The sequence below is a fragment of the Solanum dulcamara genome, chromosome 7, assembly GCF_947179165.1.
Source record: "Solanum dulcamara chromosome 7, daSolDulc1.2, whole genome shotgun sequence".
Lineage (NCBI taxonomy): Eukaryota > Viridiplantae > Streptophyta > Magnoliopsida > Solanales > Solanaceae > Solanum > Solanum dulcamara.
The window spans coordinates 59,153,615-59,171,947 of NC_077243.1; the positions used below are offsets into that span (position 1 = coordinate 59,153,615).

Genomic DNA, 18,333 nt, shown 5'->3' on the forward strand with positions numbered 1-18,333 from the left:
ATTAGACTTTTCCATTATGGAATTTAGGTAAAGTTTACCTAAAATTATATAGGGTATTAACTTAAATTATATTATATATGGGCTTGGCCCATTAACCACCAACTAAATTAATAATTTTAAATTATTCATTAATAAAAAAATCGTAGTTAAATGAATAGTTCAAAATTTCCATTTAAAATTTACGGAATGAATCTTTTATGAAAGATAAAGGACTAGTTCACAAAATGACCTAACGGATTATTACATCTACCTTGATCTAATTACATGAATAGTAATTCAAGGGTACAATCGGAAAGAAGCGTTTTGTATAATTTTAAACCAATACAAGATTAGATGAGAAACAACGAACCAAACACTTAATAAAAATAATCCTACATTACTAATTTTTGCATTACTAATCTGTACATTATTAATACCTACACTTTGGTAAAATTTTATGGTGGGATTAACTTCCTTATCTTTTACACAAACGATCCCTTAAATCTACCGGAAGAAGCGAGGGTTTAAAGTTTACTACTACTCGTGGTAAAATAAGAGTGTCCCCATTTGAAGTAGTGATTTACTAGGCTCCACTTTCAATAATGTATGCACTAAGATATTTACAGCCATTTGGGATTTCTCCATACATCTCTCTCGTTCCAGAATTCCACGTATCGTATCTTCCCATTCTCTTAATAATTTGTTTATTTCTTAGTCCCTTTTAATTCTGTAGCAAATTCAGATACCTGTTTTTTCTTCATAAATTTGTTGCAGTTGATGCAAATTTTAAGACATTGATCAAATGCCTAAAGCCTCTGGTCTACTGTCGGGGATCTAATTTTGACACATTCTACCATTAATTCAGAAAATTTCACAATTCAGGCAATTTTTGGATAGTCTCTATATCTTTGTACCTTATTAAAGTTGAATTGGTATGTTATGTAAATCAAATGTTTCACTAATTAAAATGTTTTGTTTTGGTTGCACCCATCCTGTTGATAAAAGATTCTGAATTGAGGACATAACTTAATGAGCTTATCTTTGTCCTTTTGCATCATTGAGTAGGTTGCAATTGATAGTTATAGAGTACAATTCCCCTTGTGAGGTGTTCCAGAAATGTCTGAGATAGAGTAAATAGCTCTACCAATGAATGAACCTGATTTTACAACTTTTATTTGTGATTTATTAGTTTTCTAAATCTTAGTTGGTATTCAAAATATGTGATTCAAGTAGACATAGAGATGGTTGAATCAAATTTTTTTGTTTAAAATTCAATCTTTTCATCAACTTATTGGTCTATGGCATATCTCAGTATTGAGGATGAGACCAAAGAGCTATATTTGTTTTTTTGCTTATTAAGTTGTGCATTTAAAGATACAAAACATTGCTAGTACTTTTTGTTCTATATTGTTAGTTAGCCATTCCAAACACTCATAATTTGTTAATGAAGATCTTTGTTTCATTGTTGCTATACTTGTAGGGCATAATTACACTTTATGGAGTACATTTGGTTTGTCACCTTTCCTTGGATCTATTAAGCTTTTTCCACACATTGCATATTCTTATGATGGTGAGAAGTTCATTGTTATGAGAATTTGAAGTATACATACTATAAATGTACCAGTTCTCTTTTCCAACTGCAGCATGTTATTCCTGCTTAAGAAAGTGTGCTTTAATTACTTTTATGCAAATATTTACTCTTTTCTTATGGCATTCTAGGTTCTGATGGTCTATTGGATGGCCACCATTTGGGCTTGTTCAGTGATTCAGATTCTGAAGAAGATCGTAGATCTCTTTTAATGTCTTTAGGGAAATTGGTGGTTCCTCTTTTGCTTGTCATTACTGTGGTGATGAACTGGGGCCAACCAATAACTATTGCAGCTAAAGTCACTCTTATCCTTCTTACAGCAAAGCCAAGCCCTTTATCAGTGTATGTCCTTGTCGAACAGGTAAGGACCATCATCTTTACATTAAATCCAAGTTCTTCATCTGCATTAGAGCAGTGCAGAATAACTGGGGTCATCATCATTTTGTGGTTGGATGGATTAATTAAAATGTTTCCCGTTATATATTTGCTCTGTCTATTCCATAAAAATTGTGAATGGAGTTCCTATTTTGGTGTGCGCGTAGCAATGTCACATTCAAGAGGGGATATCTGACATCATTTACTCACACTTGGTGTAAAATATTTCAGTTGCGAAATCAAGCAATTCGCCAACAACCATTCATCTATAAGTTCAAGGTTAGTTTCATGATTTAGCTGCTCAGTGTAGTGTGAGAATGGATGCTGCTGGAATTTTATTTCGAGTTCATGTAGTCGAAACAGCCAATTATTTGCATTCATGCAGTGGATACTGGATAGTATATCAAATCGTGAATAGGATTTGGCACCTACCAGTTAGAAAACATATGCTCGTTTTCTTATAGAGTGTGACTTACTGATACTAGTAGCTTCTCTTGTTAAACATTTTCTTGCAGTCTTTATATGCAAAGAAAGTTGAAGTTGCAGATTATCTGTTTCTCTCTCTGGCAAAGGTTGAGCTAAAAGATCAGGAGTTAACTTTTGTTGGAATTCTGGGGAGTTGGTGGTCTTTGCCCATAACTTCATGGCAAGAGGCATCATCTATTCTTAAGTGCAAAATTGTAAGCTAAGGTCAGCTGTCGGTGGTCTCTGCCCCTATCTTCATGGCAAGAGGCATATTTAAATTGATGGGAGTTTGGCTATCTCAAGTTTAACTCTGCTTGCTGTGTTACTAAAAGCGATGACTTCATGGCTTAATGCAATGAATTCGAGGAGTTATTCCTTCTTGTTTTTTATATGTATATATTTTCGCTTTAAGAGACTGGATATGTTTTCAAGTAAGGAATATCTGCCTTCAAATATGTCTTATCCCCTTGAAACACTGCAGCTTCTTGAAAAGCAATTTGCTGTTCTTTTTTAGAGGATGCTCGTCTCATTGACACTCTGCAGTGGATTGAAAAGGAATACAGTTCAATCTGTGTGATTACAGACGAAATTATATTATTTCATACATGCACTGCAGTGGGATGAAGAGAAATATGGTTCATTCCATATGTTTTCAACATGATCATCTCCTGAATCGACGAGCAAGATGGTCCATTTTCAGAGTTTGACAAATATTGGTCTTTAGAGAAAAGCCGTTCATTCCTTAGCTTTTTAGACGGATATCATTTTCCAGATAAATCTCATCCCCGATTGAAGAGGATTGTGGTTCATCCTCTGTTGTTTTCAGATGAGTATCTATAGAAGTTATCTCATCTACATCAAACTCTGCAGCGGACTGAAGAAGAATGCACTTCATTTCATATGTTCTTAAATAAATATCAAATTATAGGTGAATCTGATCTCCTTCACACTCTGCAGCATATTTAGATTCCGTACGTATTCAGACATTTAGATCAAAGAATCTAATTTCCTTGAAACTATGCTCCAGATTGGAATGTCGTTCATTCCATATATTTTTTGGAAAATGTCTCAGAGGGATCTCATCCCCTTGAAACAGTGCAGTGGATTGAAGAGGAATGTGGTTTATCCAGTTTGCTCTCAGGAAAGTAACTGGCTTCACTCACTGAATGGACTCAAGTTCCTGGATATCTTCCTCAGCTTGCATATCTTTAAAAATAGACCAGACATCATAGAGGAAGTCCAATATCTATTTCGAGATGGTGCAATTCATCTCATCAGGATCAACAGTGGAAATGGAAGACCATGGAGTCGTCATTTTAATGAATACATCTCTGACTTGCAATATAAGTTTGGGAAGACCAAGGTTGAAATGGAGTCGCCATTTTAATGAGTACATCTCAATTTCCATATCCCTTGAAAGAGTCTGATTCCTGTGCGCCTTTGGAAATTATGGAACATTCCTAATCACAATGTCTTGAGAAACTCTAACCAACGTGTGCTAATGCAGCTCTTGTAGTTCAACAAGCAGTTGAATTCTATCATTTAGGAAACTGGGTTTCGGATTTCTATGGCTTTATTATGAATGCCAACTCAATCGAGACGCTCCATGCTTTACTACATGGGTTTAGGAATAGCAGACAGAATGGGCTTCAAGCTTTACATATCAATACTGATGCAAACAAGTACTTGCACTACTAGTAAATAAGAACAATCAACTATATGCTAATCTCATCACTGATTGCAGGCACTTCCGCTAATCCAACCATCCAACATGCATACTGGGAGCAAAATGTTGTGGCTAATGTACTTGCTAAACAAGGATGTCGTCTTACAACTTCACCTTCCTTTGTGTTGGAGCAACCCTCTCTTTTTGTCAATACTCCGCTGGAAAAAGATCAGTCTAACACTACTGAATCAAGACGTGTCACATGCTATAACGCTTCCCAGAACATCTCTTTTTGTAATGACTGCTTATGAGTCTCCCTAGGCTAGGCTCTACAAATACCCACCACATGTATGATAAATAACACTGATCTGTGAGTATTTCCGCAACATCTCGCTCCTTGTATGTCTCTTTTGTTATAAATGTAATATAATATCCCTTACATCAGAAAACAATCACAATTAGTATAAAATGTTAATTTCATGTATGATCGCTAAATTTTAATATTCATCGTATTTGTAAAGAAAGTTATAAAACTATTTTTTTTTCTAAAGTCATTGAATTTTCATCAGTAGTAAAATCACAAAATTATTATTTTTTATCATTAAAATTAATTCTGCCTTTTTTTCCAACATTAGTCTCTTCTGCCATTTGCATTTCTACATTAAACAAGAAATCTCCAAACCAACAAAAATATTTTAGAAAAATATTATTCATGTGTTCAAACTCGACTGTTCTGCCAAAAGAAGATAGTCACACCATCAATTGAACTCTATTTTCTCCTCTTTTTTACCTTAACCTGTTCTGCTTTGGAAATTATATTAGATTATCATGAGTCATCTTAGTTATATTAGATTCTCATGAGTCATCTTATGTCAGAATATTTTCCCAACAAAACAAAAAGAGAACTACGGCTGGGAAATAAATTTGAATAGTTTAGTAAAACATTTGGACTTTAAGGCTAAGAAAGACAGATAATTATAAAGTTCATGACCATACATGTAACTAACACATAAAAAGCAGGAATTGTGGCTCAGCCAAAACAAGTTGGGTGGATGTGTGTAGCTATTTGAACTCATCTTAGGCCGACGTTATACATAACAACTTACCCAGTGAAATCCCACAAGTGGAGTCTGGAAAGAGTAGGATGTACGCAGACCTTACCACTACCTCATGGAGGTAGAGAGGCTGCTTCCGAAAGACCCTCGGCTCAAAAGTCACAGTTCCAAGTGGGAGAAAAAAAATAATATATAATAATAAATAAATAAATAAATAAAATTAAAAAAATAAAATAAAATAAAATGCAAAATTTACAAGACAAGAACAATAAATATAACAAAGTACTGCGATAAACAAAGGCAAGCTGACGTTATACATAATAAACATAAATTCAAAGATAAGCCAAATAGAGAAAATCTAAACGCACATGTCAGACTAATAATATGAAAAACAAAATATGAGTAAAAAATTCAGCAGTTTTCGAAAATGAGATATGCTGAAAAATCCTAATTAATACTTTAAAAAATTCCAGGATCAGAAGACGTCATCTCTTTGTTCTCTACTCCAGCAAAAAGAGCTCATAATTCTGAAATCTGTATTTCAGCAGTATGAGTTCAATGACCATTACACGGTGAAATTTAAGTTGTAAAACAATTTCTGATTTTGACTTACCGTCGAAACAGCAATCCAATGGTTAAGAGTATTGAGAGCTTTCCCTGATTGATGTGTCTTACGGGCCACTGCTACTCCTTCACCTAAGTTACCAACTCGCCCAATGACTAATAGTGCTGCTGCAGCATTCAGTATCTAAATTTTCATTTACACAGAGGCGTGACATGATCAGTAAGAGTTCAAGTTCTATACATTGACAATCATGTATAGGAAATCAGCTTAACTTACAAATATACAATAACAAGTAATCTTTCATAGCAAGTTCGATATGGTAACTTAAAATATCCAGTTAAGGCATTAATTTTTTATACTGTCAATATATAAAACTTTTAATCTATAAAAGGCTAATCATATATAACTAGGGATGGCAATGGGGCAGGGTGGGTGTGGGGCGGGGTGGGTCAAGGCTGTGCGGGTGCAGGGCGGGTTCAAATAATATTTTCAAAAATTATGCGGGGCGAGGCAGGTTGTGGGTTTAAACAAAAAAAATACTACTGTAAAAAGTTAAAAGATTTGATAAAGTGCATAGTACAGAGAGTTGTATGTATATTATGCGATTAAAATATAACCAAGGAATCTAAACTAAAGAACTGCTAAATATTATGAAGGAAATCAGTAAATGTGTTGATGTACCTTGAAGATGTAGTCCTTGTAATTAGCTATAGTAAGTGATTAAGCTAATTATTCTGTTAGAAGGTTGTTAGCTTGTTAGCAGCTATGCACGTGATTGTTAGCAGTAGAATTAGTTGGTTACAGAGTTAGTTAGAATTGATACAGCTGTACACTTGTATATAAGCAGCTCACTGCCTCAGTTCTCTCTTAATGGAAGCATTCTCTATTCCTTCTTCTTCACACAAAAGCTATGTTTTTACTCTTGCATTGATCAGCATGTTATTCATACAAACACAGTAACTTTACATGGTATCAGAGCTTTGCGAGTACAAATCGAGGGAAATTCTATCACATGCAGTGAAGGATTTGAGAGATTATGTACTCGTCTTTCAATTTTTTGCTTTTCCAGTTCATTTCCATGGAGAATTCAGGAGATTTAAAGGGAAATGCTGCTTCTGTTACTGCGACTACAACTCCTATCGATTATCATCATCCTTTATTTTTGTATCCATCTGATGTTCCTGGTTCACTATCAATTGGAATCATGTTGACTTGATGGGATAATTACACTTTATGGAGCAGAGCAGTAAAACTTGCATTGCTAGGCAGGAAAAAGCTTGGCTTCATCGATGGATCAGTCAAGCGAAGTCAATTCAGTGGAGATTTAGCGAGGCTTTGGGATCGTTGTAATGTTATTGTCGTATCATGGATTATGTGCAATGTAAGGATCTCTTAAGTGGAGTTCTGTTTTGTTCAAATAGTCATTTGATTTGGGAGGATTTGAAGGAACGATTTGATAAGATCAATAGTTCCAGAACTTTTCAGTTGCATAAGGAAATTTTCACTTCTGTTCAAGGAACTTCTTCAGTATCTGTCTATTACTCTAAGCTCAAAGATCTATGGGATGAGTATGATTCGATTATGCCTCCTCCTTCCTTTGATTGTCCTAAGTCTAGAGAATTCATTGAGCATTTACAATATCAGAGAGTTTTACAATTCTTAATGGCACTGAATGATAGTTACAGTCAAGCTAGAAGTCAGATCCTAATGATGCCACAAGTTCCTTCTGTTAACCAAGTCTATGCTATGGTAAATCAAGATGAGAGTCAGAGGATTGTGGCAGGAACAAGTAGAATGGTGCAGGAACATTCTAATCCCACAGCTATGTATACTTCTAGGACTGGTGGTGATGATTACAAGCAGAAAAGAGGCCATAATGGAAACATTTTTTGTGATCATTGTCATATGAAAGGACATACCAGGGGAGATTGTAACAAACTGAAGAAGTGTGACTTTTGCCATCTAACTGGACATGTGAAAGGAGATTGTTACAAACTCATTGGATATCCAGCTGACTTCAAGGGGAAGAGAAGAGCCAATGTGGTAACAGCACCTATGACAGGTAGCAATATGTTAGGTAGGAATCCCATGCGTGGCACTAACCCTGCAGGTTCACAGGAGATGGTATACTCCAACCAACAAATGTTGTATCCTCAACAACAAGGAAGTTTGTCTCAGTACTATCATCAACAAATGCAGCCCAGATCTAACTCATATCCTCAACAGTATGTGCAACGCAGCAGCAACCTATGTTTGCATCAAACACCTCTGGCAATAGAGATGTTCATGCTGGTGGAAGTGGCACTATTAGTGGTAGTGCTAACATGGCATGTACAACTTTCTTTCCAAGTCAGGCAGAATTTATAAAATGGATAGTAGACACAGGAGCTACTAACCATATGATAAGTGACCATACACACTTGATGAAGGATTGATAGAAAATGCAGGACAAGTCCAGTTGCCCACAGGGATTCTGCTAGAGTCTCACATGTAGGGAATTGTCACATTGGAGGAGGTGATGTTCTTAAAAATGTCTTGTGTGTGCCAGCTTTTAAGTTCAATCTCATGTCAGTTTCCAAAATGACAAAAGACTTGAATTGCAGTGCTACTTTTTTTCCAAATTGTTGTGTGTTTCAGAATCTCTCATCTGGGAGGGTGAGGGAGATTGGTAAGGAAGAGGAAGGTCTCTAAACTCTATTCTCACCAGCAGGGAACAAGAAATCTGGGATTGGCAGGTGTTTTGCAGCAACACAAGAGGCAGATGTTCTTATTGGCATCAAAGAATGTGTCATGTTCCGATAAATGTCCTTAAGAAGATTCCTATGTTTCAGAATTTTAGTAAGAGTAATACTTTTACTTTGCATCATTGTGAGATATGTCTACTTGCTAGACAAACTAGACTACCATTCCCACATAGTCCGAGTAAATCTACTTCTAGTTTTCAGCTGATACATGTAGATGTTTGGGGACCATATAAATGGGAAACATTTGATGGAATGAGGTTCTTTCTAGCTGTTGTAGATGACTATTCAAGATGGACTTGGGTCTTCTTGATGAGACTTAAATCAGATGTATTGATGTTGTTGAAAAATTTCTTTGCTAACATAGAAACACAGTTTGGAAAGAAGGTTCAAAGACAGAGATCTGATAATGGTGGTGACTTCTTCAGTCATGCTTGCAGAGAATTGTTTCAAGGGCATGGTATAGTGCATCAAAAGCTCTTGTCCATACACACCACAGCAAAATGGTGTGGTGGAAAGAAGACATAGGCACATACTTGAAACTGCTAGAGCAATCAAGTTTCAAGGTGGTTTGCCAAATAGATTCTGGGGATTATGTATTGAACCAGCTGTGTATATTCTGAATAGAGTACCCTCTACTGTGCTGAGTGAGAAGTCACCTTTTGAGATGCTATACAGTAAACTCCCTTCACTACAGCATTTGAGAGTTATAGGGTGCTTATGCTTTGCCACAATCTTACCCAAAAGGACAAGTTCAGTCCTAGGGCAGTGAGAGTTGTGCTGGTTGGATATAGTGTCTATCGGAAAGGATAGAGGTTGTATGATCTTGAAAATAGGACATTCTTTGTGAGTAGGGATGTGGCATTCATGGAGACTGTTTTTCCATTCAAAGGAAGTGTGGAGGATCAGCAAACTCAATTCATGCCACACCAACACTTTTATTATGATGATCTGCTTATGATCCCAGTTCACACTACTTCCCAAACTGATACAGTAGTTCCTCCTATTAATGAATTTGCTCCTCTTGATATAGCTGCTCTTGATGACAATAATAACAATAATGTGGTAACTCCTGAAGAGGTTGCTAACTTGAATCCACCAGTGGTCACAACAGTAGACACCACTGATGATATTGTGGTCAGAAGTTCAATGAGGGGATCCAAACCTCCTATATGGCACAAGGACTTTGATTAAAACAGGTTCTACCACTTGTTTGTATTCCATTGCTAATAATATAGACTATACTGGTCTATCAGCTAAGTATCAAAGCTTTGTGTCCAAGTTCTCAACAGAGGTTGAACCTACCAGTTACTCATGCTGCAAAAGATCAAAGATGGGTGCAAGCTATGAAAGCTGAAATATAGGCATTGGAGGACAAGAATACATGGAAAATTATGCCACTTCCCAAGGGGAAGAAGGCAATAGGATGCAGATGGGTGTATAAGATTAAATATAAAGCAGGTAGAGAAGTTGAGAGATTTAAAGCTAGATTAGTAGGAAAGGAATATCGCCAAAAGGAAGGACTGGATTACCAGGAAACCTTCTCCCCAGTGGTTAAAATGGCCACTGTAAGGGCTGTAATCTCAGTAGCAGCAACAACAAGATGGAAGTTGTACCAAATGGATGTTTACAATGCATTTTTGCAAGGAGATCTATATGAGGAAGTGTATATGACTATTCCAGAAGGTTTCTCTGGTAAGGAAAGGAAAGATGGTCAGGTGTGCAGGCTTTTGAAGTCCTTATATGGACTAAAGCAGGCTTCCAGACAATGAAATATAAAGCTTACTCCAGCCTTGACTTCATCTGGATTTCACCAAAGTACATTAGACTATTCTTTGTTTACAAAGAAGGAAGGAGATAGCTATAGTCTTGGTTTATGTAGATGCTTAGAGGAAATGGCCACTCCATGATTCAACACACTAAAGATGTATTGCATACAACTTTCAAGATAAAAGATTTGGGAGAACTTAGATACTTCCTTGGAATTGAGTTTGCTAGGAGTGAAGATGGGATCCTAAAGCATCAAAGAAAATATGCATTGGAACTAGTGGCAGACATGGGACTTGCAGGTGCCAAGCCTGTTACAACACCCATGGACCAGAACCAGAAACTCACCACAGTGGAGTTTGATCAACACATACCACCAACTCATGCAGATTCTGCACTTAGTGATCCTACTGGCTACCAGAAGCTTATTGGGAGATTGTTATATCTCACAACAACAATACCAGACATTGCATTTGTTGTGCAATGTCTTAGCCAGTTCATGCATTCCCCAAAGAAGTCCCATATGGAGGCAGCTTTAAGATTGGTTAGATATGTGAAGCATGCATCAGGACTGGGAATACTGATGTCCACTACAGGTGATGATCTTTTAAAGATAGAATGTGATGCTGATTGAGGAGCATGTGTCAACAGAAGAAGGTCAATTACTGGTTATCTAGTGCACTATGGGGATTCACCTATTTCTTGGAAGTCAAAGAAACAAGCCACTGTATCTAGAAGTTCAGCAGAAGCTGAATACAGGGCTATGGCATCTTTAGTAGCAGAAGTAATATGGCTGACTGGTTTGTTCAGAGAGCTTGGTGTGGAGGTCAAGGTTCCTGGGAAAAGATTCAAGAAGACCTGATTGTCACTTCCTACATACCTTCAACAGAATAACCTGCTGATCTCCTTACTAAAGGACTTGGTAGGTCATTGCACATACATTTGATGTCCAAACTATGAATGAAGAATATCTTCATAGCTCCTAGTTTGAGGGGGAGTGTGAAGGAAATCAGTAAATGTGTTGATGTACCTTGAAGATGTAGTCCTTGTAATTAGCTATAGTTAGTGGTTAAGCTAATTATTCTGTTAGAAGGCTGTTAGCTTGTTAGCAGCTATGCACGTGATTGTTAGCAGTAAAATTAGTTAGCAGTAGAATTAGTTGGTTACAGAATTAGTTAGAATTGATACAGTTGTACACTTGTATATAAGCAGAGCTCACTGCTTCAGTTCACTCTTAATGCAAGCATTCTCTATTCCTTCTTCTTCACACAAAAGCTATGTTCTTACTCTTGCATTGATCAGCATGTTATTCATACAAACACAGTAACTTTACAAATATAGTGTAAAAATATATGCAAGCAATACACAGATTGTAAAAATATGAAAGATACCCTGTTAACTTTGTGAGAAATATATGAGAAAAATATTATTGAATTGTGTCTCTACGTTATTACACAGAGACCCTATTGATAGACACTACAATACAATCCTTTACCAAGTAGGATAGTATTTACTATTTCTATTCTTATACTATTCCTATTCCTATTCTAAGTAGGATTGTATATACCTATTCCTATTCTAACACTCCTCCTCAAGCTAGTGCATACAAGTCATATGTACCAAGCTTGATACAAATGCAACTAATACAAGGGCTGATGAGGGACTTGGAGAGATATCTGCAAGTTGATCACGACTTCAAAAAATTGACAGTCAATCTCAATGTGATTAGTCTTCTCATGAAATACTAGATTTGATGCATATGCCAGTCAATCTTAATGTGCTCAGTCTTCTCCTGAAATACTGGATTTGATGCATAATGTCGATAAAGCACAGAGTGATAAATTTCTGAATTGAAGAGTTGAACTTTTCAAAGCAAGCTCAAGAAGACTGTTTCAGACCATAGAGTGACTAACACAATCGACATACAAGGCTACCAAGACTAACACAATCGACATAAAACTTGTCAGAACATGCTTATACACCGAATTATTAGATTTGATGGCTGAAAGTAGTCACAATCTTAAAAATAAAATTATATGGGTACGGTTAGAATGATGGCACGGCCTTACTGAGAAAGAAAATTATATGGATAGGGTAGGATAGACGGCACAACCCTACTAAAAAGAGAATTATATGGGTAGGATCTGAATAATGACACGACCCTATGCAAACAAATTTGAGGAGTCACCGAAAAGATGCATGGAACTACGAAAATCAAATTTGAGGAATCACCGAAAAGACACATGGTGCTATGCAAGTCAGATATGAGAAAGTAGTTCGGAGAAATTCACAGTACTACGCAAATTAAATATGAAAAGTAGTTCGAAGAGATGCACAGTGTTGTGCAAATCAGATATGAGAAAGTAGTATCGGAAAGATGGCACGGTGCTACACAAATAATATATAAGAAAGTAGTCATTGGAAAGATGTCATTGGAAAGATGTCACGGTGCTACACAAACTAAATATGAAAAAGTAGTCACCGGAAAGATGACACGGTGCTACACAAATTAGATATAAGAAAGTAATCACTAAAAAGATGACACAGTGCTACACAAACACTGATGGATATGGGGTTGATACAAAACAACCCTAGAAAGTCACCAAAAATTGACGCATGGTGACCTGTCTGACTGAGTTTTCTTTCCCTGAATATGGGGTTCATGTATATATCATTAGCTCTACTTTTGTTAACATAATCAATAGCCAAACGAAAGCGGAAGCTTTTTTGGTTTTCTACTAAGATCATAGAAGCGCTGATACCATGTGAGAAATATATAAGAAAAATATTGTTGAATTGTGTCTCTACATTATTACACAGAGACCTTATTTATAGACAATATATACAATCCTTTGCCAAGTAGGAAACTATTTACTATTTCTATTCTTATTACTATTTCAATCCTATTTCTATTCTAAGCAGGATTGTATATACCTATTCATATTCTAACAAACTTCGTACAAAGACTTTTAATATTTTACCAAACATCAACAACTCAATCTTTTCATTCTTCATTGACCTAAAACTAATCTCTTTCTTTCTCAGTCTCAATAAATATATCCACACAACAATCGATTATACACATAAATGTCATTACGCATCCATGAGTAAAGGAAAATAACGCCTGGAATATTTACCTCATTGTGTGACAAAGAGGATGTGATCAGTTGAAAAAAAAAATACTCTAATTTGGAGTTTCTATTTTCAGTTTATAAAAAAATAGTAAACTATGTGGGGCAGGTTTAAGCGGAGAGGGGCGGGGCGGGCTAAAACAATAAATCAGTCTTTGCGGGGCAGATTGAAGTCTTTGCTGGTTTATGCGGGTTTGCCCCGCAACCGCCCCGCCCCGCCCCATTTTCCATACCTATATATAGCAAAACACTTGTGGTAGTAGAGAGATAGACTTTCTAAATTTTACTATTTCCTCTGTCAACAAAACGATGTGATTTAAGGCACTCCACCACTACTGTGACTATAAAAGGTATTCTGAACCAAATCTTTGTTGGCTAGGATAAAGCAAGACTTTGCACGAGGATACTTACCAATTTAAGCAATCGATGAACAGTACATCAGCAGAATTTTTCTTCACCATCTACTAGCTGATGAGTGATGACCTTATGTATCACAAGTCTTAACTAATATTGCTACATCCTAAGATATTATGTGAGGTCCAGGTATAGCATATGAGAGGAAAAGGTATATAATCTATGTAGTGTCACAAATAACCACTACGGAAAACACTTAGCATGAAATGATCCAAGAGGAATACAATGACTTACCAATGCATCTGCAATTGGCCCTCTTTCACCTGAAAGCACACGCCTTAGTACCTCTGCATTGTACTCCGGCCCTCCCCCTTTAAGGTTCCTTAAAGTGCAGCGAGGTATACCAAAATCAACTGCAATGATACACGAATGTTAGTTATAGAATTTGATACTGAGAAAGCTAATGATTCTGTTGATTATGTCTTGAATTTTTTCCTTGTATATTTTAGAAAACTCATAATCCCTATTGATTTAGGAGACCCTTTGTCCTAATAGATTTGGGAAAGGAATATATTGTCCTTTTAGGATTGGGAGAACCTTTTCCTTATAGGTCTGGGAATACTTGGGATCTATATATAGGGGATATAGCTGGGGATTTTAAAGTATTGTACAGGATACACAAAGTAGTCCTAAGGGCTTGAGAGCATTGTAAACTTCTTCTTTTTCTTTCATAGTGGAAAACTCTCTCTGCTTTTGCTTGGAGGATTAGGCCTAGCCAAACCTCGTTAAATCTTTGTGTAATTTTTCTTCTCTATTTTCTTTGTTTGTGATTGTGTGCTAGTTAATCCACGATATTTCCACAACAAATTCTTCTTTTGGAGTCAAAATGCAACAACTGAAATGTGCCTCAGAATGTTACCTCATTTTCTTTTGTATTGCAATCAGCAGTAATTACTGCACAGTAATCAAAAGAAATTGTGCAGTTGCAGAGCCAATTGAAGTTCTAATCAAGTAAACGTTTACTATTGGTGATGGGTCATCTCTACTCTGACATATTTTAGTATGGACCAATGTTATCCTATATATTATTTTTTCTAAACTCGTGGTAGCCAAAATTACCATCTTGTTAAACATAAATGTTCATCGCAGAACATCAATAGCAGGTCTACCAGGACAGCAGGTGTAGTCAAGTCACTGTACAGTCTCTCCCAATATACAAAACAGATTAGAGAATGTGCAGACCAGATCTCTTGCAAAACATTACTTTGAATTAGAATATGTCAAAAAGGGTGCCAATCATTATGCTTGAACAGGAGCGGAGCTAGATCCAGAACCCATAAACTTAAAATCCTAGCTCGCCCCTGTGCTTGAATAAGAGAAAAAGGATTCTTACGTGGGTCGAAAGAGAATTTCTCTATCTTTTCAGGTGTAACATCAAAGACTATTCCAGGTCCTGCATGTCCATTCCCATTGCATGATTGATAAAACCTAGTGGAAGATTATATTCCTATACACCAGGAAAAAAAACGCTTACCAAGAGGACTCATTTCATCTAAACCTTCAGAATGAACAACTAACGCTCTCTCCATGCCATAACTTTGTAGTGCTTTGGCCATCCTGCTGACCTGCAGATGCAGAATAAGATGATGAGTTCAACCTTTAAGGTTCTTAAACCATCAAACGTTTAAATCTATAGGTTGAAAGTTTTGACATATATATGAATGTATGCACTAAATCATACAACAGAAAACACGCACACACACAGAGTCTTCTTTTGTTCAATGAAGAAAGCTTACTATATCTTCTTTGTACACTCCAACAACAGCAAAAGGTACCCAAGCAGGGTTCAGCAAAGGCCCTAGGATGTTAAAAATAGTCTTCACTCTAAGCTTCCTCCTCACAGGTGTGACTATCCTCATTGCTGGATGGTAGTGCGGCGACATCATGAAACCTATCCCAACTTCTTCCACGCATTTCTTGACCCCCTATTGCATATAAAATCAAGTCAATTTTCTTTCTGATGAGAAATTTAAGAGTTTTAAAGCGCAGTGACTACTATCTAGAGCTAGTCACCTTTAAGTCCTCTAATATTCTTGAAACTGAAATGCATCACATTAATCAGGTGACACAAACATAGTCTAAAGAAAACTGGTCATGAATCCCCCCCCCCACTCACCCAACCCCACCCTGTTCCTTGGCAGATTCATAATCAACAAGAAGAAATTAACATGCCGAACCACAAGTGCTTATTTGGGATGATGTTGTGTGTTGTGTATCGGGTAGACAAAACTAACCTAACTTTTAACCAAAGTCCAAAAAAAATTGGCACCCTTTCATAAGAGATCAGAAAGAAGGGAATCTTAGTAGCTCCGTTGATTGGCTACCTAAATTTTCAGCTTGTTGGTGAAGGTTCGATTCCCCACCTTGTAATCCCCTCCCTCATTTCCCTTAGCCATAATTGCCTTTTACTAACCTGATTGTGTAAATATTAATTTAATAGATTACATAAACTCATTCAACTGAATGACCTTTCACTCACCTCAGGATTTAATTCAATGGCAACTCCAAGGGCTTCCAAAACATCAGCACTTCCACAAGCAGAAGAACTGGACCTATTCCCTTGCTGCATAACTTATCTCATTACAGGTGAAAAACTCCCAATAATTAATTAAGGTTGTCAATCTAACCTTAGCAACTTTAGCACCAGAAGCTGCAGCAAGAATAGCTGCTCCCGTAGAAATATTCACTGTATTGGCACCATCGCCCCCCGTTCCAACTATGTCCACGGAATCGTTCAGGCCTTCAACCTTTCTGCAACATTTGATCATTGATCTTGCCAGCCCTACAACCTGCATTATTTATTAAGCATGAAAAGGTGAAAGATTTACTCATTCTACATACATTAATTGATGACATGTTAGGTTAATATACATACTTCTCGAAAGGTTTCGCCTTTAGCTCTTAAGAGAACAAGAAAAGCGCTAATGAGAGCTTCACTGCCATCTTTTAGCAAGAAATCCAGTGATGCCTCTGCTTCTGCTTCATTCAAGTCCTCCTTATTCAACAACCGCTCCATCAACTGCAAAAAGTTAAGAAAAAAAGAAGCCAATAACCCTCTACAGCAGCAGGCGAAACCCATCGGCAGAATCCCTTGTTCATTTTAAACAAGATTTTTTCATTTTGACACTTTTTTTTATATTCTCACATTTAGCTCGTATTGACAAATGTCTCCTACGTGGAAAAATAAATGAATCCGTATGTGACACATGAACTTTTACTTTTTCCTTCTGCAAGAGGAAAATGTTCTTATTTTGTGCATTGGAAAATATTGTTTTTCTTCCTCTTCAATCTTTATATATTTTGTCCATTTCCTCTGTCTTCTTCTTTCTTCTTCTATTATGTACTTTTCCTTTCCTTTCTTTATATTTTTATGACAAGTCACTATAGTTGAAAAGAAGGGAAAATGCAAGAATTTCTATTCCTTAAAATGTTCATCTTCATTGTAGTGACAGAGAAGGTTAATTATAAATTTAAAAATTAATCATACCGTCAATTTTGAATAATTATTTATAGAGAATATTATGGGTACAAGTATGAAATGCAAAAGAAGCGATGGGCAAAAATATAAATTGAAAATACTCTGTTTTGTATTAGTGTTGAATGATAGATAAAAAAGTAAATTCGAATTTCAACGAAAAAGAAGAAAAAAAATTGATTTTTTGCCCGGGTGTCCACATTGTAGTTACACTAAATTTGAATCACGCAGATTCATTTGATCAAATGATGTTTTCAATAAAATTTTCTTAATATCCAGACTCAAACCTGACTAGATGGAAAAAAAAATCAAGTAGCAAAATATTGTAACTTTTTTCAAAACTTGTGTGGTGATGGAGAGTGGTGGAAGGGGGAAGAAGAAGGGGGGAAATAAATATCCACAAGAAGAACTTGTCAAAATCATGTGCACACATTTGGTGTTACCATTCTAACATTTTAAAATGGTAATTGAACTTTACCATTTTAACAACACTATAACGATAAAGCATATCCATCAAGATGACTTTATTGTTATAATGATGAAGTTTTGTGATGTTATAGTAATACGTATGTAATGTAAAATTGTGCATTGCAGAATTCATTTGGGATTGTGCTCTCAATAAAAGATTTTTTTCATAGCCAGAGCTTGAACTCAAAATTTTTAGTTATCAAAACTTCTAATTAAAAGTAGAACAGTTCCACCACACAAGATATGTAAGGTAACATTAGTAAAGTAAAAATGAGATTGAATGCTAACCTGGTTAGATGATAAAATAGGAAGGTGTAGTGGAGAAGGAGAGGGAGGCAAATGCAAATGAGTGGCTACACAATTCAATCTCCTATATTTTTGAGTTTGCAAATGGGAAATTTTGTAGGAAAAAACAATGGGGGTGAGGGTAAAGACTCCAAACACCGCCATTGTTGTTGTTAGTAAAGGATGTGAGATGAACTAGTTTATTTATCTGGTCTAAACCATAAATGCATTTGGATTTGGATACCACTCCCAACTACCCAAAAATATGAAATCAATTCAATGTACCCCCACCTGCTCAACCTTCCTAATTACTATTAGTAGTGTACAAGTCAAACCATCAAGTTAAATTGAACGACGAA

The 18,333-nt window shown here is 36.3% G+C and overlaps 2 protein-coding genes and 1 pseudogene across 3 annotated transcripts; 2 read left to right on the forward strand and 1 right to left on the reverse strand.

Annotated features, from left to right (window-relative positions):
* Positions 1-562: 562 nt before the first annotated feature.
* On the forward strand, positions 563-4,557 carry LOC129896840 (uncharacterized). The gene is made up of 5 exons (XM_055972820.1): positions 563-650; positions 1,460-1,549; positions 1,699-1,928; positions 2,174-2,221; positions 2,458-4,557. The coding sequence occupies exons 3-5, from the start codon at positions 1,779-1,781 to the stop codon at positions 2,629-2,631; spliced, it is 372 nt and encodes a 123-aa protein (XP_055828795.1). The 5' UTR covers positions 563-650; positions 1,460-1,549; positions 1,699-1,778; the 3' UTR covers positions 2,632-4,557.
* On the reverse strand, positions 3,949-18,169 carry LOC129896838 (anthranilate phosphoribosyltransferase, chloroplastic-like). Of its 2 annotated transcripts, none has more exons than XM_055972818.1 (10): positions 17,978-18,169; positions 16,622-16,765; positions 16,374-16,535; positions 16,226-16,309; positions 15,483-15,671; positions 15,221-15,311; positions 15,080-15,139; positions 13,981-14,099; positions 5,742-5,876; positions 3,949-4,508 (listed from the first exon to the last, which is right to left on the reverse strand). In XM_055972818.1, the coding sequence occupies exons 1-10, from the start codon at positions 18,137-18,139 to the stop codon at positions 4,332-4,334; spliced, it is 1,323 nt and encodes a 440-aa protein (XP_055828793.1). In that variant the 5' UTR covers positions 18,140-18,169; the 3' UTR covers positions 3,949-4,331. The 2 variants fall into 2 exon arrangements, with proteins under 2 accessions (XP_055828793.1, XP_055828794.1); XM_055972819.1 differs by lacking the exon at positions 3,949-4,508 and adding an exon at positions 5,398-5,662 and having other exon boundaries at positions 17,978-18,168.
* On the forward strand, positions 7,993-12,627 carry LOC129896839 (secreted RxLR effector protein 161-like; annotated as a pseudogene).
* Positions 18,170-18,333: the final 164 nt, after the last annotated feature.

Coding starts and splice junctions, on each gene's coding strand:
- LOC129896840 (XM_055972820.1), top strand. CDS start 1,779: ATGTCTTTAGGGAAATTGGTGGTTCCTCTTTTGCTTGTCATTACTGTG. Junction 1,929..2,173: donor TGTATGTCCTTGTCGAACAG/GTAAGGACCATC, acceptor AAAATATTTCAG/TTGCGAAATCAAGCAATTCG. Junction 2,222..2,457: donor CATTCATCTATAAGTTCAAG/GTTAGTTTCATG, acceptor ATTTTCTTGCAG/TCTTTATATGCAAAGAAAGT.
- LOC129896838 (XM_055972818.1), bottom strand. CDS start 18,139: ATGGCGGTGTTTGGAGTCTTTACCCTCACCCCCATTGTTTTTTCCTAC. Junction 15,672..16,225: donor CCATTGAATTAAATCCTGAG/GTGAGTGAAAGG, acceptor TATATGCAATAG/GGGGTCAAGAAATGCGTGGA. Junction 15,140..15,220: donor AGATGAAATGAGTCCTCTTG/GTAAGCGTTTTT, acceptor ATGGACATGCAG/GACCTGGAATAGTCTTTGAT.